This window comes from Cyanistes caeruleus, chromosome 6, assembly GCF_971803275.1.
Source record: "Cyanistes caeruleus chromosome 6, bCyaCae1.hap1.1, whole genome shotgun sequence".
In the NCBI taxonomy this organism is placed as follows: Eukaryota; Metazoa; Chordata; class Aves; order Passeriformes; family Paridae; genus Cyanistes; species Cyanistes caeruleus.
Genome location: NC_141706.1, coordinates 22987005 through 23011858, shown reverse-complemented (window position 1 = coordinate 23011858; position 24854 = coordinate 22987005). Strand labels below are relative to the sequence as shown.

The following is a 24854-nucleotide window of genomic DNA, read 5'->3' as shown; positions in this document are numbered from 1 at the left end:
TCCTTTCTGTGCAGTGAGTGAGACACTGGAACAGGTTGCCCACATAAGTTATGGATGCTCCATTCCCTGGAAGTGTCCAAGACCGGGTTTGACAGGGCTCTGAACAACCTGGTCTAGTGGAACATGTCCCTGTCCATGGCAGGGGGTTGGAACTGGATGGTCTTTAAGGTCCCTTCCAACACAAAGCATTCTGTGATTCTATGATTCCATGATAATTTTTCATAAAATATAATAGAGAATCATATTTGAGAGAATTTCAAGTGGACATTTAGTCTATTCCCTTGCCCCAGAGCACTGTCAACAGCACTTAGACCATTCTCATGTAGGTGTTTACAAACCTAGTGATGGAATTTGGACAGTATTCCTAGGCAACCTAAAGGAGTATTTCACTACTTTCTCAATGCTCCTCTAATGTCCCTCCCTTATGGCTAAACTTCATTCCATTTTAAACATAGTTATGGTTCCAAAGAATATGGAGACAATCCCAGTACCCTCTTCCTTGTAGGAACTGTTTGAACTCATGTGGAATTATGGGATCTGCTCTCTTAGTGGAACACTGTGTTTCTCTACATCCAACAGTAAAACACTATAAAAGGTTAATTTCCCAAACTAATATAGCTGCAAATAACTATTTTAACATGCTCAAAAACCATTCTTAACTTTCTTATTACTTCTAAGATACAGAATATTCCAAAAAATATTCTTGCTTATCTGTCCTTTACTGCGTCTAGGGTTAGAAATCACATGGATTTTTTTTTTTAATCATAGGTAGAATCCAGTAAATTTTTAATGGTGAAATCATGTTTACTTGGAAGGGAAACAGCTGAAATAACCCTAAAATTGACCATGTGAGGAGTTCTTCAAGGAAAGGGCTATATTACTGCCTTGCCAGCACAAAAGGATTATCATTGTATACACCTGTGTGGTGCCTGACCAGTGGGATAACTGCTGACTATAGATGGCATTTGATTTCTTCATTTTCACAAGCACAGTAGCTACACAGGCAGGTGCAAACTAATTAAAAAAAAAAAAAATTGTATCAGGTGGAACTTCTTTGGGGTTTTTTGAGGAGCTAATTATCATCACTTGCCCAAGGGAGCAAAATAAAAAAACATGTGAAGTAATTCAGTCAAACTTCCTGCTCAAAAGTCACACAGAAGTCTCTTAAATTGTGTTTATTCCACAACAAATAAAAATTTGGGAAGGCTAAGCCTACGCAAAAATTCTTCTTGCTCACTTCTTGACATTTCATCAAAAAGACTTGTGGAAAGAATACTCCTCCTAGAGTGTAAATACCTCAGGGAAAGTCAGAGCATCCTCTATTTACCTCTGCACCTGTAAAGGAAAACGAAAATGTCTGAAGCCCCACCTTTTAAGAGCCTTGTGAAACAGTCTGGGAACTGAGCCAAATTCTGCTCTCTCACTATATAAGACTTGGGAACAGACAGGTATTTCCTCAGAGGCAGGTTGTTCGGTGGATTCTACCGGACTTCCAGAAGATGGGTAAAGGTGGTGGGACACGAATACCACTATGGATATCAATACTAACCCTGGTCTTCATACAGATCAAAGGTAGGACGATTCACTTGCTTGACATTTTTACTGTTTTAAAGAATTTATAACTTGTTTTGGAGTTTGAAGCATTTTTTTTTTCTTCTTGGCTTTATGAAGTTAAGGAACCTGTTGCCTTCATGCAAGATTTTATTTTCTGCTTAAAATACTTTCCCTCCTAAGAAGAGAAAATTAAATCTTTTGAAACTATCATAATTTTTTTCTCCAGTTGAAATCTGGAGCTGCTCTACTGCATTGAGTGGAATTCCCTCTGAACTCACATTTCTACAAAAATGTTTCAAGATTGGTATTTACCTTTTAATGTCCATTTCAAGGTGGTATAGCAATTGTAAATGTACAAACCAAAAGGTGCAAGGGCCCCTCTAGAAAGGAATAAATCAGTTGAGGTGTATGTCTGCATGAATTATTAAAGACTCTGTTTATCAGCTGATGATAGAGTATTGAAAAAAGGGAGAATTTTACTTAAAAATCATCAGGCAAGAGATTTTAAAAAATCATTTAATCTTGCTTATGAGGTTACATAGAAGTTTAGCACACAGAGTTGGTTTGCAATGGGCTGAAAACAAATGGAACTGCTATAAATATTCTGAGGGCACTTAATAGTCACAGATGGATAGATATCTCTTTAATTTTATTTTTCTTTTTTCACCTGATAATTTCCCTTTAAGGTAACAACAGTGTTAGCTTTAAATGTATTTTGATCTCAAGTGCAGATCCTATTGTATGTTTTCATATTTTTCCTACTCCTCGATAGTCCCATAGTAACATATGTTCAGAAGTGTCAGTGTCAAAGAATAGCCCGTGACAGGACTAGCTGTAGCATTAGCACAACATGCACTGACAGCAGGGATCTGCCTGTGGCACGAGACAGAGCAGAGCCACACAGCACATGGAGAGAGAAGCTAAAAGCTGTTTGTGGCTGGGCACTGAAGGAGCCCAGAAGCACTGAATGGTTCCTGCCTTTAAAGTGGGCACGTGCCCTCTAAGGCCAGCTGCAGACCCCCAGCTCTTTCCCCAGGAGGGGACTTGCAGGCTCCCTGCAGCTCTGCTTTCAGCCTTAGCCCCTCTAGTGGACCTGGCCACAGACAGCCCCTGTGAGGTGCAGCAGGGGGTGAGCCTGCCCTTGCAGCTTTCTCTGGCCAGAGCACTCTTCACCTCAACCTGCCCCCTGATGAACTCTCACTAAACAGTGGATGGAAAGCCCCTCTGGCCCCTGTGGATATTGTAGGTATTCCTATTCTGATGCTGCAGTGGAATGGAACAAAAAATGGTTTCTCTGCTTTGGGGCAAAATCAACAGGCACAAATGTATCTATTGGAAAGACCTATTTCCTTCTGTGTGGTGTGGCTTTTGTATTTATTCTCCTTCTGTGGCTTATTACAAAGAGTGCTTGAAACTATAATATACAGAGCAACTTTGGCTTTGACAAAGATCAGACTTCTAACCCTAAAGTGAATTCTTCCTGTACAAAAGGGACTTATTTTAAAGCCATCTAGCTAGGAAAAAGGTTTTACTGATGCTTAAAGCACAGAAAATCTAAGAAGTTTAGGTCCTTTATCTGAAAAGCTTATAAGGGAATCCAGGGGTATACTAGAACAGAATAAGGACCTGTTCAAATCACCACTGGCATGTTTTTGATGGCTTCCCTACAGTAATTTAGTAACCAAAAAAAGGAAAAGGCTGAAGGAATGATGTTTGGCCATCATTGTTGTATGGGTCCTGATGTATCTTTGACCTTCTGCACATAAACATATCATTGATGATTTCTGATATACCGTGTGTTGCATGTTTAAACAGATATAATTGAGACTATATAATGATGTTATATAATGAGACTATATGATGAGACTCATATAAATGTGACTATATAATGAGGAAACTCAAAGAAATTAGACACTCACATTTCCTTTACTGCTCTTCCTGATGCAGTTCAAGCCCAGAGTGGTGAAAAACCAACAAAGTTAGAGTATGTTTCTCCATCTCTCCTGCAGCGACAAAAATGTAGGTATTTTTATGGTGATCTCATTAAAAAAAAAACAAACCCTAAGGTTTTGTTCAAAATAAAAGTAATAAGTAGTAAGATTACTACAATATTTTGATTCCTAGCTAAAATATACCACACACATTAAAAGAGAAATCCTCTGTGCTATATCTCCAGTTCTCAGCCAGTCTCTGACTGCTCTAAGCTTGAGAACTTTCTCTGAGATCTGGCCCAGTGGATCTGCTCTACTGATATGATACAGTTATCTAATCTTTAACTTCACGAAAGGTACATAACTTATATCTAAAAGTGTATTTTCAGAAGAGGTGTGTGTTTACATACATATCACCGAGGTACTTGATAGTAGGTAATAAAAGGCCCATTTTTTTACACTGTGTCAAGATGACTGCATTACTCACAAGAAAATAAGAAAACTGTAAGTACCTTAAACATTAGAATAATTATGTACTACAAGATCATGCATGACACATAATTGGATAATGCAAAATAAGTGTGGAAGCCTCCAAAGCTGACTGGTGTACTAGTGATGACAGGCTGAAGTAGTTGCTCATTAAGTCTGCCCTGCAAAACGTGTGCCACATTATTTAAATATAGCTGTTGTAATCACTATGACAATACAGAGCTCTGAGGATCATATTTCTGCTTTTGAGTTCAGAGTACCAGGGCCAGCATCAGATAGGAGTCCTGAACAAATAATGGAATAAAGTATTGCAATCTGTCTAATTTAGCTGTTAGTGAAATTTATAGAAAGACAGAACACAAAGCATTATGTATAAACCACCAATAAAACCTTGTGGAAACTCTCCGCTAGAGTGCAACTAGTAGTGGGAAAAACTAATCACTTAAAGGCCTAAACAATCTCTACCCATGTTTTAGAATTTCAAAAAAGATTAAACTTGGTCATTTTTTTCTCCTTTCTATTTTCTACCAGCTTTCAGCTCCCAAGGAGTGACAATCATTCCATCTTTTCAAAATACACTGAAAGTAAAGGGTAAGTTAAGCCAATGTCATGGCTCAGACATCTGTGCTCTTGTTAATGACAAGGAGCATGGAGCGACTGAAAAAATCAATAAATTTGTGTAAGGTCCTTTAGCATCAGAAAAAATTAGCAGAAAGTTAATTGATCAAGTAATCTAACTGTGAATCCAGTGCTTTGCTTCATTCTTTTATAATGCTGTAAAAAATTATACATATATTTTTACATGCATACATATTGTACATGCTTTTCCCTAATATTATGTATATTTCCAGTAAAGTGAGGAAAATATTAGTGTGCTGAAAACTGTCAAGACAGTTTATCTAGGGAAATAAGGTAGAATTCAAGCAGGCTGAGTGTAAATGTGGAAGGGGACTGGGAAGATAATCAGGGATATTGGGGAGCATGCTTGCAAGGAAAGGAAGACTGAAAAGGAAGATTTCTATAATGGGCAAGGGGAGGAGCAGGGATCAAGGTGATGGGTAATTTTGGCACAAGAACAACCAGGAATACGTGGGATGGGAATGTGTTTTGGAAGATGTTGACAAAAGTCTTCCAGCCACTTAGAGGTTGTGGGTATGAATGACTTTCCCAAGTAAGAGTATCAGTAAGTTTTAAACTTGCTTTAAAATGGTTTTATGGTGAAACTTCAGGACTCCATACATTCAGAAAAAGACTTATAGGATAGGGAAGTCATCAGAACTAGAGCACTGGATCTAGTGACCCAGGAGATCTCTTTTGATCCTAGGCCCTATATCCCTATGCAAAGCTGATTAAGCACAAAAAGCAACTGAACTAAATAAATAAATAATGAAAAACAAGTATCTTGACAAAACAGAGGAAAGATGAGCTTTTTGGACAGAGGCTGGTGAAAGAAGCAGGAGGGAAAAAGCATCTACAGTGAAGGTATTACAGAAAATTCTTACTGCTTATTTTGAATCCACAGCTGGCAATCCCTCTCACAATGGCCGTGTGTGTAGCACGTGGGGTAACTTCCACTTCAAGACCTTTGATGGGGACATCTTTTACTTCCCTGGGGTCTGCAACTACATCTTTGCATCCAACTGCAAGTCTCCCTATGAGGACTTCAACATCCAGATTAGGCGTGCGATGGTGGAAAATGCTACTGTGATCACTCATGTCATCATGAAGCTGGAAGGAACAGTGATTGAACTGACCCCCACCTCTGTCCTGCTCGATGACAAATTGTATGTTCCTACCTTGTTCCAGTGGGCTCTTTGAGCAAGTATCCCTTTCCCTCATCTGATCTCACATTGCTCTGTAGCAGTGGGAGGGCTCAGGTTCTTCTTGAAGTAGTAATAAAAAAAGAGGGCTTGAGAGCAAGCTAAGTGCCACTTTTGCAGATTTTCCCTGTGGCTGTTTTGTTCAGATGAGCTGTATCCAATATGCTGTCCCACTGCTACAATAGGGACAATGCTACAAAGTCTATAAGCTGCATTCTTTACACCCTTGAAGTTAGTACTTTCCATTAATTTTACCACAGCAGAATCCCTGAGAGGAATTTTTGACAGCTTTTGCTCTTGCGCTGAACAGTGTGTGGGAAGGCAGTGATGGCTCTTCAGCTTGTACCTGAATTAATTTAAAGTTATCTGTTCTGGAAATTTTCTATCTATGTAGCAGTTGTAGCATTGACTTTGACAGAGGGTGTGACACCTCCCCAAAAGGCCAGGTAAATATTTGGGCGACTATCCTATAGTGAGCTGTCCATTACGGCAGCTATGTACAGAGAACTAGTCTAAAGGTTATCTTGGGTACAGCTTCCTGATTGGCACTCATGTCACAGAAAGCCTGGAGTCTATCCCTTTAGCATCAAATGCTTCAAGGTGTGCTTGAGCAATATCCTGAAGCACACTGGCTGCAAAACAGAGCCTCCCCGCACTTTTGTAAACAATACAGCCAGAGATATATGCTAACATTTTACCTAGCAAAACACCCTTAACAGAGACAGCCAAAAGGAACAACAGGGAAAGCAAGGCTGATCCATTTGCACAATGAGAGGCAATTGCATAGGAAATGGATAAAATATTACAAACCTGTGTTGTCTGCAGTATTTATTGCTCTAATTTCTTCACAGATACATGTTGAAAATTCTGAAAGAGAATGAGAAAGGATATCATTGTGGGCATTCAATGGATATTCTGTCCCTACCCTATTTCTGTCCCTACCTTGACTTATGATCTTTTTCCAGGGTCCAGATGCCCTACAGCCATATGGGAGTCTTGATAGAGAAAAGTAACAACTATTTGAAAGTTTCTGCCAAGTTGGGACTGACTTTCCTTTGGAATGGACATGATGCCCTCTTGGTAAGAAAACATCCAAAGCACAGAAGAAGGGCTGTACTTTGAAAATAGTCTGTTTACACCTTTGCAGTATTACAGCCAGGCAGGCATTAGTTACTTTTGGATTTGTGTCCATTTTTAGTGTATTGTTCTGTCTTCCAGTCTTCTCTCAATTTCCCTTTATTTCCCCCCACCAAACTCAGCTCAAAATCAATAGATTCTGAATTATAATATTCCTACCTCACAGTATGTAATCCTCGGATTCCAGACCTGGCAAAGTATTGATGGTCACAACCCAGGGCTAGGATAAGAGTGAGCTTTTCTTGGTCAGCACTGACCGTTCCAATGGTGCCTACCTTGTTTTCACACAGCACAGTCTCCACAACAAGCATGTCTCAAATTTTGAGTACATGAGCAATACTGGCATAGGCTGTGCTCCTGACCATCAAGACTGCCATTTCTATAAAATGCCTCTTTTTTTTTTTCTAGGTGGAACTAGATAAGAAATATGCCAATCAAACTTGTGGACTTTGTGGGGACTTCAATGGAATTCCAGTCAGCAATGAATTTATTTCAGGAAGTAAGTAATAAAAAGCATTCCTAACTACTGGTGGTTTGTTTTGTTTTGTTTTTTTTTTTTATTCTTACAATATACTTTAATATAGGTTGTGGGTTGTATTAACTGGAAAACTGGGGATACTTCTTTGTGTATTCCTGTGATGTCAGTTGTGCAAAGTCAGGACTTTAAGATATATCAGAATGCTTCCATCACTGTTAGATATTTTAAGACCTTACAAACAGAAATTTTTACTTGTTTTCAACAGTTACAATCCAGTTCTTTATATATCCTGTTCATTTTTCCCCTTTCATATTATAGTGATATTATCTGGTAATCATTGTTCATGTTGTGGCAGGTAGTGTCACAAAAGAAAACTCAGAAAATTCAGTAAGCATTATTCTAACATTTGAACTGTTTTTTTTACAGAGACAAAACTGACGCCCATACAGTTTGGTAACAGGCAGAAGATGGATGGACCCACAGAGCAGTGTGATGATCCTATTCCTCCTACTACTCTGATGAACTGCTCAAGAGAATTTGTAAGAACCTCTCTCTCAAAATTTGTTTTCTCAGTGTGAATACATCCTCTGTCTTTGGAGAAACTTTTTAGAAAGGTGAAAAAATAGGGCATGAATATGACTCAACTGTAGGTCTCAAAATAAAAATATTCTAAATTTCATGTTGTATTTTTTGCTAAAGTGAATGCCAAAAATTTGCATTCCCCTTCTACAAGAAGATGCCATATTTTCCTGAAGGAGAAAGTTTCTAAGAATGTCTTAATATAAAGAAATTATATAATACTTTGGAAGTGACCTGAGGTGATGGTAACCCAGGATATGGAAGCTACTGGAGTTATTCAAAGGTGGTTATTCCATGTGGTTTTACCCTATTGTTATATTTTTCTTTAAATATCAGCTAATGGCTACTGTTGAATGCGTTCTGGACCAGTCAATCTTTGATTTGTTCTGCTCCATGCCTTAAATTTAGTTTCATGTTTTCTTAACACTTTGTTTACCTTCTGTCTTTTCCTCCCTAGGCTTCTATCTGTGAGACAGTATTAACCAGCAAAGCATTTACGAGTTGTAACATGCTTGTGAACGTCCAGGACTATATTGAAACTTGCATACAAGACCTGTGCCACTGTGACAGCTCTATGGCTGACTTCTGCATGTGCAACACCTTTGCTGAGTACTCCCGGCAGTGTGCTCATGCAGGTGGACAGCCCCTGAACTGGAGAACCTCAGACCTGTGCCGTGAGTATCTCGGGAAGGGACCTCCACCTGTGCTTGTTGCACACATCTAGCAAACTTCAAATATGTGAGGTTTTCCCCTGAAGAAGACGGTCATTTAAAAGTGCACACAATTATCATGAAATCAGTTTTAATCTTGGCATATGCAAGACTTTGGGAATATGGAAGTTTAGGGGATTTTGCCTAGGGGATTTTCAATATATATCAGAAAATCTATAATGTTTCAGCCTCCTCTTGGATCAGGATACCCTGTCATATCTTGACACAAACCAACCTAAATTACAATTACTGTTTTCTCAAACTTTTAAATGAAAGGTCAGTTTTATAATACTCTTTCTACTTTCAGCCAAATCATGTCCGTTCAACATGCAATACCATGAGTGTGGCTCTCCCTGCTCCGACACGTGCAGCAACCCAGAACGATCCGCTCTTTGTGAAGATCACTGTACAGATGGCTGCATCTGTCCTCCAGGCAAGCTCATTTCCTGCCCTATTCTCATAGCCAAACCCCCTAGAATACTCACCTGTACACACTGAACAACCTTCATATTCTGGATCAGTCCTATCAGTGCTGTTATCATTGAAGTAATAGCTGCATTTCTCCCCTGGATGGACTATTTCTATTCAAATTACTTAATATGCCCTTTTAAACAACAGATGTGCTTTATATATATATATATCTTTTATATATATATGTGTATAAAATGACTGAACTGACAATAAGATAATTTGCTCCCATCAACAGCAGTGTCTTCTGTTCTCAGCATTCAAATTCAGTTCACAGAAAGTACTAAGTGTTTAAGCAGATTTTGTATGCAGTCATAATGCCTGCTGTTAGCAAAGCTGCATCGGATTGCACAAATGACCAAATCCTTCTTGTCAAGTGCTGTGTGTCTAAACAACCAGGAACTGACAGAGCACTAGGCAGAGTGTTAGATCTGGTACTTCAGAGAATTACACACAAGAATTGTGTATCAATACAAGATAGATGTGTTCTCTCTGTGCATGTTTCTGGGTCTAAGTTTTTCTTGCTGTTGTGACTGTATCACAGGAACCCTTGCAGCTGTTCTGCCCAGTCCCATGATGTCTCAGAGAATTCACCATCACTTGTTTCTGTAGTAGCACTGACTTCTCTAAGGCAATCCTCTCTCTCTGGGCATAGCAATATTTACTGTTCAGATATGTCCATGGTTCATCTATTCCATCTCATTACCTAATAGTTTTAATACTAATTCCATTCAACTGAAGTCCATAGCAGAAAGGTATTTTCCTAGAGGTCTCTTTTGATCATGCTAAGAATTTTGGATAGACTTCAATGGACTATAGCCCTTCAATCTCTACATAGCTTGTATCCTATAATTTTAAAGTACAGAAGAAATGGGACATAGTCTCAGGTATCTGCTAGATATGTGTTGGAAGGCAGGTTCTGCAGTGCACAGAATAAGTAACAGATCCTTTCTTTTCCTAGGAATGGTGTTTGATGACGTTAATGGTGCTGGCTGCATTCCCCGCACAGAATGCCACTGTACCTATGAGGGGGAAACTTATGCTCCTGGTGCCTCCTTCTCATCTAAATGCAGATCATGGTAACATATTTTCTCACTTTTTGGTGCTTTGCGTCGGGGGTTTATTGTGCATTAGGTGAATATTTACTGACTTCCCATTAAAAAACAAATGAGCAACTACTTACCAATTGAAGTTCCATAATTATTCTGCTTTAGAGGTTACTTTCATGTCTGTTTTCCCTTCACACTTGGAACAAAAATTCGAGTTTTTGAACAGGTGCTTCAATTTCAAGAAATATCAATGAAAGAAGATAAAGTCAAATACCAGAGGTGTTTAAAAATGTGAATTAGTGTTACACCTTTTCAGCACTATGGTATAATGCTAAAATGCTCATTTAAATGCTAGGGAGGGCATGACATTTGGGACATACTGCATTTAGAGTGGGAGACCACATTTGACAGGCATGCTTGACAAATATAAAATATTTTTAATATTCTATAATTACTGAAGTATTACTGCAGAAGTGTAGGCAACAGTGCATAGCTATTTATTTATTTTTCCAATAAATATTTAATATATTTGATATGGATTACAAGTTCACCAGGACTGAATTATGTCCAAAGGCTAGAAGCAAACAACAATATGTATAGAAAATTATCATCTTAATATAAATGTGCCTGCCCCATATTTGTCTGAGGTTTCAAAGCAATACTGGATTCTTTTGCAGGACGATCAGTGTTTCAAGAGGAAAATTAAGGCATCATCTGCCTTTATTGCCTTTTTATTTGTTTTACACTTCCATTACCCAATGTTACTGAATGCCTCCTTCCTTTCAGTACCTGTGTTGGAGGTGAATGGTCTTGTGTCACTCAGTCGTGCCCTGGGACTTGCAGTGTTGAAGGAGGTTCCCACATTTCAACATTTGATGAGAAATACTATTCCTTCTTTGGAGACTGTAGTTATGTCCTAACCAAGGTAAAAATGAGTCACAATCTTTGCTAAAGAAAAATGTTTTTATTATATATAATGTTTTTAATGAAAACTACTGGCAACCACATCAGTTTTCTGAATCTCAGAGGGTTAGCATGGATTGAGGGTTAACATCCCTAAATGGATTTAAGGGGCTTTTCTGTTAGAGTTATACTAAATAATATTGTAGTATTTTTGTGTTCTTTGAGAATTGTTAAGATTTGCACTGAGTTTTTGTTAGATTTCAAAACCATAGTTGTATTCATTGTTTATTTTTACTGGATGACTAAGGTAAACTATTTTCATAAGGACTTCATATTAAATAAAATCTGTTCTTGACATGATAAATCTGAATGTTCCAAAGAAAGAGAATCATAAAATCTAAGAAATGAGCTAGAATGATATGATTTAGAAATGGTCTAAATCAATGAAATTTTTGGATAAGATTCACAAGCACTGCCTTGATGCACAACGGCACCATAGGTCAGACTTACACGTTAAACTCCTCCTTTGGGCACCAACATGTAAAATCAGACTCTCAGGGTCTCTGGAGGCAGAGGAAAACCTCTAAATTTGTACACAAAAGTTAAAAAAGCCTCAGAATTTAATATTGAATTTCTAGAGGGCTATAATTCTGCATTTCAGTTGTCCTCAATTTAGTCTTCAAAATGCCAAAAAGGTGATAAGACAAGTTCAGAATCACAGCCTTCTCTGAGTCTTTCCCTTTTGTTTTGGCCATTGGGCCAATTTGAAGATGGCTCACATAGCACACTCCTATAAAAATCAGAACTGAGTCAAAATCTGAACCTTTATGCAGTAATTTCCCGAACAATAACTTTAATTTCATTTTCCCCTGTGAGAGGATATTTAAATCCATATTTCCTACCTGTTAAGAGTGTCCAAATCACCAGTGTCTTGAATACTCTATTCAGTGCAGAAGACATTGGAAACAGATTTTCCGAGGTAAAATTCATAACCAGTGGGCAAGAAAGGCACACCTCCTCCTGCCCTAGCATATTAAACAGGTATTACCTACACATTAGCAACTAGTCTTACTAATGCATGAGGAAGTTTTACTGTTCAGGTTAATATGTTCTGAGTGCCAGAAGCAATGTTACAGCATCCAGGGTGCAGACTGCATGAATGCCAGCTTGCTTGGTGACTCTAGACATACGTTAGCCCACATGAGCAAGAATAAATGAAATAAACAATATATTAAAAGACTCACTTTACTAAGAATTCCATTTGCATGTGAACATTTTTGAGATAACTGTATTTTAATATAGCAAATCCTTTTAACAATATCTCTTGTTTTCTTCTTCAAGCTCTGTGATAGCAATGAATTCACGGTGTTGGGGGATATCCACAAGTGTGGCCTGACTGACACTGAGACATGCCTCAAGGGTGTAGCCATCAGCTTAAATGGAGGACAAACGGTGAGCAGCAAGTGTGCACACTTGACTTCCTCTAGGGATGTTCCCCAAGATTAACAGACAAGGCAAATGTCACATAACAGCACAGACAAGAAATTTGCACTGCCTTTTTGTTTTATCTCATACGAACCTTATTAAAAGAAAAGTTAAGAATGAAGTAAGCACATTAAAAGAGATCTTAGTATCTTCCTGTTATTTAGATAATTTATGGTTTTTGCTTTCTTGGACAGTCAGTGGAACAAAGTAATAATGATTAAAGAAATAGGTACAGGCATCAGAACATCATCATAGTATCCCTCCATTTTTTCCCCCTTTACCTTGAATGATATCGGATAGGGAACATTTGGAAAGTATTTAACTTATCTGCTTGATAATTATTATTTTTTCTTGTGGACAGAACATTGTGATCCAGCCTTCTGGGAGTGTATTTGTGAATATGATCTACACACAGTTACCATTTTCAGCAGGTAAATTCCTTTGAAAAACTTCTATTTCTCATTTTTACTTTAAAATGCTATTAGATGATTTAAACTAAAGCCAAATTCTACCTCTGGTTTCACTGCAGCAAACCCAGAGCACTGCCTCCCATTTTTATGTAGTAGGGTTTGCCTATTCAACACTAATAATTTTAGCGACATCATGGTTTAAATTTAGCAATATCTAATTAGTTCAAGCAAATAGTGTTATTGCACACTTTCAGATCCAAACATTGTCATATGAGAGGAAAGAAAAATTCTGACATGCAACTGAACTCCAGTTTCTCAAGTCATTTAGTTCCCGATGTTCCTCTGTCCTTGTTCTCAAAGCGTGTTCATCACTGAAGTTTCTTACACGCCAGTTCCTCTCAAACCCCACTGCACCTGAACACAAAGCAAACCATGAAAGGACAGAATAGGTCCAGCCTGGACTCTTCAATTAAGTAGTACTATAGCATTTTCATCAAACAAAGGCAACCTTTTAAGTAACAACAGAAGTGTATGTCCTTCCCTCATTTTATAAAACACCTGACAGAAAGTGGAGGTTTTGTATACATTTATCACTTAGGTGTTTAGGTTAGACCATTTTGGTTCTGGATTTGAGATCCTATAAAGATTGTTTTCCCACCAGTTCTTCAGAAATTAGGATCATATCAAACACAGCTGTGGAATTCCTTTACTATTCCTCTAGTATATTGTTCCTATAACAAGCAATTAATTCAAATGCTCATCTCTAACGAAATTGTAACTATTTTATTCTTCTATCCCTAGCAAATGTCACCATCTTCAGGCCTTCATCTTTCTTCATAATTCTGCAAACAACTTTTGGTCTTCAGCTACAGGTTCAACTTGTGCCTTCAATGCAAGTTTATATAGACCTAGACCCGTCACATAAAGGGCAGACCTGTGGTGAGTGACCTTGACCTAACAACTGCCTTCACCAGTACCTGTCATCCTGTAAGAGACTTGCACAGACCATCTGCTTCCCTCTAGGTCTCTGTGGAAACTTCAATGATGTCCAGACAGATGATTTCAAAACCACCAGTGGTGTGATAGAGGGCACTTCAGCTGCCTTTGGCAATACTTGGAAAACTCGGGCTGATTGTCCTAATGCCAAAAATACCTTTGAGGATCCCTGTACTGTCAGCATCCAAAATGGTAAGCTCATCAACCTCTTCTATTCTCCTTTAAGATGCAAAGAAGGAATAAGCTGCACCACCAAGCATTTAGCCAAAATAACAAAAGTATTTGCACACGTGTCGCTCTATTGGGAATGGCGAGAAGAATGACACAGACTCTCTTGTGAGTTGAACAGGAGAGTTTCTACATCCCTCAAGGTTTATTACCTCAGATCTTCTTTTATAGACTGATATATGAAAGTACAGAAAAGTAAAACTCTTATTGGTTAGTAAGCTAACACATCACCATCATTAGTCAGTGGGATACACCACCGCTCGACCTTCTCTTGCAAGAAAACAAGAAACTGACAAACAGCACCTGCAAGGCTGTTTGCTATCTCTGAGGATTGTTTTAATTCCTCCTTATGATTTCCCAGGCTGCTTTCTCAGGTGAGACTGAGAAAGTTATGTGACCTGCTATTCCACAGGCACTGTGCTCCCTGCTTCATAGTTAGCATCCATACACACGCACACAATTTTCCCCAGTTGACATTAGAAGGTTTCAGTTAATAAATAATACCTAGCAAAATATTTTGGACCTTTAGATATGTTCCTTTGGATCGAGATGGCAAGTCAAATTACTTAAGGGAGAATGGAACCATGCAGTGTATTAGGGATTCATCCCTGGAAAGGACTGATTGTCACATGGGGAAAAAAAACTGTGCCTAGCTCCCCGAAGGTTGTGGCCCTTCCAATGTTAAACTAAGAAACAGACTTAAACTTCAGAGATTGAAAGCATTCAAGCTCCATTTCAGCCAACAAAATATATAATTCTTGAGTATTCACAAGCTGCTCTTTTCTGAGATGAACTAGCATAGTTTTAATTCACAGTACGAGCCTTCCTTTTAAAATTCAGCTAAGGGTATCTTTAGTTTATTCCATGACACTTATCATGAATTAGAGAACATTCAGTTTATGAAGAGTTCATATTTCTGCCTAGAGGAAGTGAAAGACTGTGTGCCTCAGCAAATGCAGAGCTTAATTATATTGTAACGTTAAGCTTCTGCTTCCCCTGGAGGAGGTATAATTCCACTGAGACAAGAGTTTTGCAAATAGAGTGCCACAGAAATCCTTACCATGTTTTTCAATTCACAGACCAATATGCTCAGCACTGGTGTGGACTGCTCTCGGATACCACGGGACCTTTTGCTGAATGTCACTCAACAGTGAATCCAGAAGTTTACCAGAAGGTATTTGTCTCTAGCCTCATCTAATACATGAGAAAAAGACTCAGATTTCTGATACTAACACCTGAGATAATAACTTGCCAGTTGTGAGGAGATGCATTCATGATAGTACCTTACAAGCCAAGGGTTCATTCATACCTACACAATATGAAATTTGTTCTTTTGTGAAGCTATGTTTCTTTCCATTCCCTGGAAGATAAACTTGCAGGTGTATTCCTTCTGCACCTATTTTTAGGTGCAAGCTTAAAGACTAAATTAGAAGTTTGAATTCGCTGGCAAAGGATAAAAATTTTCCTCTCGGAGGGATACAATGAAAGCTTTAGCCAGAATCTTAACTGAAACTTTAATTCTTCTGAACTGCTCTCAGAAGGATTTTGCATATAAGCAAGGACAAGGCAACCAATGTGCATAAAAAGCAGCAATGAGAATTAGACAAGATGTGAACAAAAATATTCCAGGGATTCAAGGTGATGAAATGCTGTAACACACTCCCTGGGTACTTTAGAAAACTTTCCTGTTATTGGAAATTTGTAAAATTATGTTCAATAAATGTCATCTAGAATTAACAATATTGTATTATACCTGCCCAGCATAGAAATCCATCAAATAACTTCTTGTATTCTTTGTTCCTCTGCTGCAGAGAGCCCAGACTCTTAAACATAAGCTCCAAAAGATGGGTGGCATAAAATAATCTCTATTCTAAATATATATGACACACTGGCAATGAATTTGAAGTAGTTGGAAAACAGCCAACACATGAAAAAAAAAAGAAAAATTAAAACAGTGGACCTCTGATTTCTTTTTTTCACATAAATAACCTCTTTTGAAAGAGGTAAATGAAAATCAGGCATATGTTTACTTATACATGTGGATTACACTCACTTTAATCTCTTGTGAACATAACACTCTTAAAAAACTGCAGATTGCCATGGCTTTGACATGACATTGTGACGATCTCACGTCATCCTCTGTTCCTAGACCTGTATGTTTGACACGTGTAACTGTGAGAAGAGTGAGGACTGCATGTGTGCTGCCCTTTCCAGCTACGTCAGAGCCTGTGCTGCAAAAGGAGTTCTTCTCACTGGATGGAGGAGCAAAGCCTGCAGTAAGTTTTACATCCCTTTGCCTTATGAAAATGATCATCCAGAAGGCCCCACACAGCAGCTCTCAGGGATTCCATAGTAAACTGTGTTAAACTAGGTTTAAGTGTAGCATTGACTTTCAAGAAGCTGAGGAAGAAAGGAATGCTATAAAAGACAGGGAGAAATATGAAAAAGAGGCTTTGTTAGATTACTTACTCAGAACCATCAGAAAAAAACCTGAAGAGTGATTCCTTGCAATAGGAATAAAATAAGTAGGGTGTTTCTCAACTTACTTTGACAAAAAGTATAAAAATAGCATAGAGAAAGAAACACACTGTCTTAATATAATTGAACTTTGTTCTTTTTTTTAACTTGGGCAAAACATTTGACACAGTCATAAGGGAAAATTTTGCTTTAGTACTACAAAAAGTGATGCTGCTGGAGCTGTCAGTAAAGCATATGTACATACAATGCCATGTTAATCATATATACTTTATCACAACTACTTTATACCTATATTGATTCTTGAATTAACAACAAATGTAACTCACTTCCTTATTCCCAAGCAAAATACACCACCTTGTGTCCGAAGTCCTTGACGTACACCTACAATGTCAATTCCTGTCAACCCACCTGCCGGTCTCTGAGTGAGCCTGATGTCACATGCAGCATCAAGTTTGTCCCAGTTGATGGCTGTACCTGCATAAATGGAACGTACATGGATGACAGTGGCAAATGTGTGCCTGCTTCTAGCTGTCCCTGTTACTACAAAGGAATGCCTCTGTCTTCTGGAGAAGTTGTTCATGATAATGGTGTTGTCTGGTAAGAGATTTGTGTTAAAAGTAAATATATATATGTAGGCAATAATGAAACCATATAAGTGTTATGACATCAAATGAAATTAATTTCTATGCCTGAAATTTTCACTTAAAAAAATCATAGCTTAAAAAATTCTTAGGGCTACCTGTGTTTGGAAGTTTGTACATAAACAAGTATAGGAATTCAACAAACAGTCCTGTGCTGGGTCAGCCTTTGCTAACAACCAAACTCCTACCCTGTCCCTTTCTCCGTGCCTCCCTTTCTTCCTTGCCTCCACACATGTTTTTCTTACCCATGACTGTAAAAGGCTTGTTCCATGGTGAAAGATGCCTGATGATCTTGTTACAGATTATTCCCATTATGATGGGAATCTGAACTATTCTGAAGGACAGTTTTAAACCAGGCATATAGACAGAGCAAGCATTTATTTATATAGAATCTACTTTTATTTTGTTATACTCTAATATAGAACATTAATATTTTTGAAATGTGCAAACTATTTGATAAAGGACACATTTTATTTGTTCTATCACACAGTAATTTTTCATTATTTCAAGTTTATTGGGAAATGGGCTGAAACTTAACAAGAAAACGTTAAAAAATATTCATTCCCTTGTTTTTATAGCACTTGCGCCTATGGAAAGCTGAGCTGCATTGGAGAGAAGCCTGAACCAGGTAACATATCACTTAAGATTTTCTTTAATTCTCCATTTCTGTCTTCACTCTTTTAATTTCTTTCCTTTCTTGTCATAATGCTGCAAATTGTACAAATCTGAAATCAACCAAGAAAATTAATTGAGAATTTCTGTAATGTAGAGGACATTCTCAATATAAAGAAACACCTTTCAGGTGGCTGAAACAACTTAGAACCCCCTGGTTACCCAGGGTAAAAGGATACTTAGTCAACTCACTCAATGTGAGGGGAAAACTATTCACATTTTAATTCATATGTAAAACAACCAAACTAAAAAAAACCCAAACAAGTAAACCAGGATATTTATTATCCTAGTTTTTTCTGTCTTTATGAAAGGAGTTGTTTTATGAAGCTAACTAAAAATTAATTTTATTGAATAGTGCAAGCAAAATCACAAAAACCGGGTGAATATGAGATGAAAACATCTCATATTTTGGTTTCTTTCTCACTAAAGACATCACATTAAGGTACACATAATTCACAAGGGAGTATTTCCATTTTTTTTTTCTTGGAAACACAAAGATACAAATGCATGGTTGGTCTCACATTTCTCATGGCTTTCTTCTCTTTCAGTCTGTGTGCCTCCCATGGTTTATGTTGACTGTGGCAATGGCACTGCAAATGTGGTAGGAGCAGGATGCCAGAAGAGCTGTCAGACTCTAGACATGGAATGTGTAAGTACAGACTTCTTATACCTAGTTGAAAGCATATTACTCAAGATCTCTTTTACAATTACCAGCTACAACTGGACTCTTCCAGCAGGGAAATGTTTCAAAACATGTTTTCTTTATGGTCCCTACAGTACAAAACTCACTGTGTCTCTGGCTGTGTATGTCCTCATGATCAAGTGTTGGATGGCAAAGGTGGCTGTATAGCTCCAGAAGACTGTCCATGTATTCACAATGGGAATTCCTACAGTCCAGGAGAATCAATCAGAGTTGGCTGTAACAACTGGTAAGGGCATATTGAAAAATAATATTTTGGGAATAAAAAATAGAACATTTTAAGTTCTAAGCAAATAACATCATTTCACTCTAGCAGTATCAAGATTTCTAGGAAGGAATCCTGCATAAAATGATCCTAAAAAGCATTTTAGTGCCTAAAAAGCAAGCTCTGTCTAATTTTTCTCAATGGCACCACCCAGAAATTGCAAGTGGTCAGAAAAGCACTATGGTTTTGATGTTGTCATATTCATTCGAGTCAAAAAGTCTTTTTGTTTCTTCCAAATAAATCCTTCCAATTAATAGATCCAACAGGATCTGGAAATATGAAAGAACTGGTGTTTTCTAATGCATGTGATTCATTACATTATTAAGTAATACATCTTTGGATAAATTCCAATAGTTCTTGTGCTATGCTGCATTTTTGAGAATAAGCAAACCTTATTTTTTCAGTAGAATCTTAACACATTTTAAAATACAGAAATGTACCTATATTTATATTGTGTGTTTGTCTGGTTTTTACATTTGGAGTGATTTTTGTCTTGTGTAGCACATGTAGAAACAGAAAATGGCAATGCTCTGAGGAACCCTGCCTGGAAACATGTTCTGTTTATGGAGATGGGCATTATACCACCTTTGATGGCAAACGCTTTGACTTTGAAGGAGACTGTGAATATGTTCTGGTCCAGGTAAGGGAGTTCTGCCTAGATTTTTGCTCTAAATACCTTGAATTTTAGGTATGAACATGTAGCATAGTTAACGGTGAATATCATTCTCCTATTTCAGAACTACTGTGGTCAACAAGCTATGAATCAGGGAACCTTCAGAGTCATCACTGAGAACATACCATGTGGCACTACAGGAACTACCTGCTCTAAGTCTATTAAAGTTTTCTTGGGTGTAAGTATTTTCTTTAAGTTGTGCCAGAAGGATGAAACATGTGGTCCCAGATAGACTGCATAGGAGAAGTGGCCTCCAAGATAATGCAAATGTGACTAGACTTGTTTGCTCTCTGCTCTAAAAAGCTAAGGAGGGAGCTCTACAGAGAAATTTCTTAACATGAGGTTGTTAAATAGGATCCTTTTGATGATAATATTATTATTTCAAGAAGTTACTGTCAATATACAAAACAACAAAATAGGTGACTTTTTAAATTGGCCTCTAAGTTTTTCTTCTCCTGTCTTAGAACTATGAGCTGGTACTCAGTGATGGACACTCTGATGTCATCCAGAGGACACCTGGAGGAAAAATGCCATTCCAAATCCGTTCCATGGGCATCTACATGGTGGTTGACACTACTGTTGGTCTGATACTCATGTGGGACAAGAAAACCAGTATATTCATCAAACTTAGTCCCAGCTTTCAGGTACACTTTAAAAGTGAAAGCATGTATAAAATTCTGCAAAACATTCCTATTATCTCTCAAAGAAAGAGGGTGGAAATTTAGGCTGTAAACCAGAAGACTGTAGCCAAAAGAGCAGAAATCACATATTGATATCCTTGTTGTGTTGACTTAAATTGTGTACTATGCAGTATCCTTGAATTATATTATTCAGCAATGGCATAACAGCAACTTTATCAGTAGTTTTCTTCATGAAAAGCCCTCACTGAAGAGACATATTTAGGATCATCTGAAACTAAATAGCTCAGTACTTAAAACAAAACCCATCAGTCTACTCCTTCTTCTGAGCAGCAAGTTAGAGACATCTCTTCATGAAAAGGGTTTTAAGAAAATGACCAACACCGTTACTAAATAGGCATTAATAATCTTATTTAAGATGGTTACATGAGACTCATCCTGAGGTCTGTTACTTGCAGATAGTAAGAAATTGTACCTTATGGGATCCTTGTAATTTTGTTTGTTTATCCTGATGCAGGGCCATGTGTGTGGACTTTGTGGAAACTATGATGGCAATGGAAATAATGACTTCACTACTCGAAGTCAGTCTGTGGTAGGAAATGTGCTGGAGTTTGCCAATAGCTGGAAAGTGTCTTCTAGTTGCCCAGATGCCAATCGTACCCAGGATCCATGCTCTGCAAACCCATACAGGAAAGCCTGGGCACAGAAGCAATGCAGCATCATTACCAGTGAAGTGTTTGCAAACTGTCACTCACAGGTAGGACAAAAAATTTAGTCTTAAATTCTTGACAAAATGTTTACATCCATTTTTATGTGAAATAGATTAAAAAATACTCTTAAATACATTGTGTCATGATTGACAAAGTGAAGTTAGACCAAGTTCCTACACAAAGACTGCATAGGAATATTTTCACTTATATTTTCTCAGTTTTTGTCTTGAGCAAGTACACTAGAGAAATTGTTTGTTTTGGTTGGTTAGTTAGCTTGTTTGTTTTTAATAGAAGGAACAACAATAGATCTCAAGATACGTTTATTTTCTAATGGCATCATTCTCTACTAATATAGAAAAATATAAAAAATTTATAAAATAAATATCAGCCACCTGATATGTATGACCCTGTGCTAGCTTGTAGTAATTACCAATATTTTGCAACTGTCTTCAACATCAAACAGTTCTTAATATTCCAGCTTACTAGCAATAGCTTTGATCTACATTTTCCTCTTGATTTTTCAAAGCATTCTCATGACTTCTTCTTTTCCTAGCTTTCTCACATACAGAGCTATGAGTTTCAGATATCTTATCCAGTTATTTTAGGACAGTGCAAAGAGGACAAGGGTGTGAAAACTTGAATGTTTTTTCCATCAGGTTGAACCAAATGAGTATTACCAAGCCTGTGTGGATGATGCTTGTGCCTGCGACACTGGAGGAGACTGTGAATGTTTCTGCACAGCAGTAGCTGCCTACGCTCAAGCATGTAATGAGCTGGACATCTGCATATCGTGGAGAACCCCATCCATTTGTCGTGAGTTTTAACCCACTACTTTTCTAAGGGGTTCAGAGGGAAAGAAAACAGAAGGGGGGAAAAAAGGAAACAAAGTAGAACAGGAAAGGAAGGATAAAATTGTATTTCTAAGAGGCACAGCTGTATGCTTAAATAGCAAACAAAACCAAAAAAAATAATCCTAAAAAACCCCAACAAAGCAGTTGGGTAAATCACTAGAAGACAATCTATCTTAGTAAAATGAAACCACAGGTAATAATTTTACAAGTGGTGTGATTAGTGTCTAATTAACTTGACAATCACGATAGAGTACTGGTGAAATATGATACTTTATTGCACTGCTACCTGTCTGCATCAGGCTCTATGTAAATAAACATTAGTGCACACTAGCTAAGATCAGTGTTTCAGTCAACTGATTTTTCATGTTTAATGTGTAACTCTGTTTCATGATATATATATTTATTGCTGTTAAAAGGTTTTAGAACTATAACAATTGTATTGTGTTAGCAGTAAGACAATATATTGTTCACCATCTATGTGATTATGCTGGTCCCACTGGATTTTTATCAAAAAACCCCTGAAAGAGTATAGAGCTAAAACATCAAATAAATTTTTCTGACATTTCTTTTTCTAGCTCTGTTCTGTGATTACTATAATCCACAAGGGGAATGTGAGTGGCACTACAAGCCATGTGGAGCACCTTGTATGAAGACCTGCAATAATCCAAGTGGGAAATGTCTTCATGAGATGAGGGGTTTGGAAGGTAAACATAACTATGCATATCTCATTCTACTTGAAAGGTTAAAATGCAGTATAGTGAACAAAAATTGTATTTTTCAGTGTATGACATGTTTGCACTAGAAATTATAAGAAGATATTTTCTAATTAATATTGTATTATTGTATATATCCTAGTGGATTACATACTTGTTTGGAGTGAAGATGAGGATAAAACACTCCAAAGCATGATGTGCAGTCAAAGGAATAGCAGTAAGAGGGTCTGAAATTCCACTTACTACGTGAGACATTTTGGGAAAAGCAGATATTAGTGTAGAGTTACTTATGAAAGGCCTAGTATCAACTTGATTCTCTTTTCATTGCAGGCTGCTATCCACAATGTCCCAAAAATAAGCCCTATTTTGATGAGGAAACCATGATCTGTGTTTCTAATTGTGGTTGTTATGAAGATGGAAAAAATTACAAACCAGGAATGGAGATGCCTTCAAAGCAGAATTGTGAATCATGGTAGGATTAGAAAAGAATTTTAAAAATAGTTTAAAATTGTGGAACATAATTAGTTAAATGTGTGATGAATTATTTGTCAGCAGGAACTAGGCCAGTCAGGGGCTGATGAACAATGTCTGATTTCCTTCCCTTCCCAGGGAATTAAATGATAACACAGTGAAATATTTTATCATCGAGAGATTAGTTTACTACTTATTTTATATATTTATTAAAGTCCTTTTAAGTTGTTATTATTATTAAATGAAGTGAAAACAAGCTAAAATTATTTCAGTTAGAGAATAGTCTGAGAATTTTTATAAAAGATATCCCTAAACTCATGTGAAATTCATTAGAAGTTAGCAGCCAACTCATCTACATTGTTTTGAGCTTGTTTCTGTTATTGCACTGGTACTTGCAGAATTGCAACAGTCAGCACTTACTCTCATGGCATTACCCTGTGATATAGTGCTCCCAAGCCTTCTGTAAGGCTTAAGTACAGAATTAGCAAAACCAATTGTGGAGCAGTTGTCTTAAGATACCTCTAATGTAGCTGCACTTAAATATGGTAAGCAGTGCAATCTGAAAAATAAAAAAAAAATCTTAAGCCAAAGCCCATTGGAGCTAAACCAACTTCCTTGGCAGGTTTTGCACTTCATAGATGCCTTTACCTATATCATCTAGGCCACTAACAGCAATAAACCTAACCCATTAAATACATATCTAAATTTCAGTTTATTCAGTGTGTAAATGTCCTTAGACCCTGTAAATAAATACATCAAGATTCAGCTTTTAATTGATAAATTGTGCCTAAAACCAGGGTTCTTCTTGCATATTTTGGAAGCCTAATGAAAATTCACTGTGTAGATTACATCAATGTCCATGGTATTGATCCTTTGTGTATATCTTTGTAAATATAAATTATACATTTACTGAGCTTTTCTCTTCCAAAAAATAAAGAGACCTGTTGGGGAGATAAGAATATTTCAAATCATCCATCTCTCGTCTGTTCCTGACAGCACTTGTAGGGATGCTGCATGTTTTATATGCTGGCTCAAAGAAGAGCTACCTTTCTTGCCAGAGAATTTGTGAAGATGCCTAGTCTGAATGTACAGCAGAAATTACTAACTCAGAGGAGATAGTCATTTTACATTTAAACACACAATGAATAGCAAAGGCTTGATAGAAGAGAAACTAAAACAAAAAATGATGTCACGAACCAGTATGCCCACACTCATAACCTGTTTTTCTCTGTTTCAGTGAATGCACAATTCATGGCAAAGAATGCAGATATGATGAACATGGTATGTTGATGAAGTCATTTCTATATGGATAAGACATATTTAGGGTACTCTGTGTTTCAGATAGCATGGAATAACATCCTGTTTTAATCTACAGAATGTGTGTGCATTTATGAGGGGCAGAAATACAACTACAACGATGTGGTCTACAACACTACAGATGGCACAGGATGGTGTATTGTTGCAACCTGTGGTCCTAATGGAACGCTTCAAAGATTTATCCATGACTGTCTAACCTCAACAGCACCCACAACAGCAACGACATTTCACTTCAGTTCTACGCCAGCTACCACTACTTCCACAGGTACATCCTTTGTAGTCCATTAGGGCATATTCTCTTCTTTAGTGAGAAAAGTAGATTTTACAATATTAAGTGGATTGCTCAGACATTGGCATTGAGATAATGAAATTTTGGTTTTTAGGATTCCTGTACAGCATTCTTAAGGTTGGGAATTTCTAGTTACTCTGGGTGCATGTTGAAATCAGTATTGAGTATAAAACGTATAAGTTTTGAAATTGCAGAAAAT

General features: G+C 37.4%; 1 protein-coding gene across 2 annotated transcripts in view; it reads left to right on the top strand.

The window, feature by feature from the left end:
* Positions 1-1131: 1131 nt before the first annotated feature.
* LOC111930749 (mucin-5AC) overlaps positions 1132-24854 on the top strand; it is a 51078-nt gene continuing 27355 nt past the window's right edge. The window contains exons 1-30 of one of the 2 annotated variants that reach the window (XM_086895675.1): positions 1132-1572; positions 3502-3573; positions 4506-4565; positions 5497-5758; positions 6760-6874; positions 7340-7430; positions 7836-7948; positions 8446-8662; positions 9006-9131; positions 10128-10245; positions 11002-11140; positions 12460-12570; positions 12965-13034; positions 13815-13952; positions 14037-14201; positions 15317-15411; positions 16387-16513; positions 17057-17312; positions 17935-17984; positions 18577-18677; positions 18806-18957; positions 19495-19633; positions 19731-19844; positions 20131-20310; positions 20822-21061; positions 21671-21827; positions 22441-22569; positions 22909-23050; positions 24287-24330; positions 24425-24631. In XM_086895675.1, coding sequence (XP_086751801.1) covers positions 1500-1572; positions 3502-3573; positions 4506-4565; positions 5497-5758; positions 6760-6874; positions 7340-7430; positions 7836-7948; positions 8446-8662; positions 9006-9131; positions 10128-10245; positions 11002-11140; positions 12460-12570; positions 12965-13034; positions 13815-13952; positions 14037-14201; positions 15317-15411; positions 16387-16513; positions 17057-17312; positions 17935-17984; positions 18577-18677; positions 18806-18957; positions 19495-19633; positions 19731-19844; positions 20131-20310; positions 20822-21061; positions 21671-21827; positions 22441-22569; positions 22909-23050; positions 24287-24330; positions 24425-24631 — 4003 coding nt within the window. In that variant the 5' untranslated portion in view covers positions 1132-1499. The remainder of the gene's footprint in view (positions 1573-3501; positions 3574-4505; positions 4566-5496; positions 5759-6759; positions 6875-7339; positions 7431-7835; positions 7949-8445; positions 8663-9005; positions 9132-10127; positions 10246-11001; positions 11141-12459; positions 12571-12964; positions 13035-13814; positions 13953-14036; positions 14202-15316; positions 15412-16386; positions 16514-17056; positions 17313-17934; positions 17985-18576; positions 18678-18805; positions 18958-19494; positions 19634-19730; positions 19845-20130; positions 20311-20821; positions 21062-21670; positions 21828-22440; positions 22570-22908; positions 23051-24286; positions 24331-24424; positions 24632-24854) is intronic. The other variant, XM_023928925.2, reaches the window with a different exon arrangement.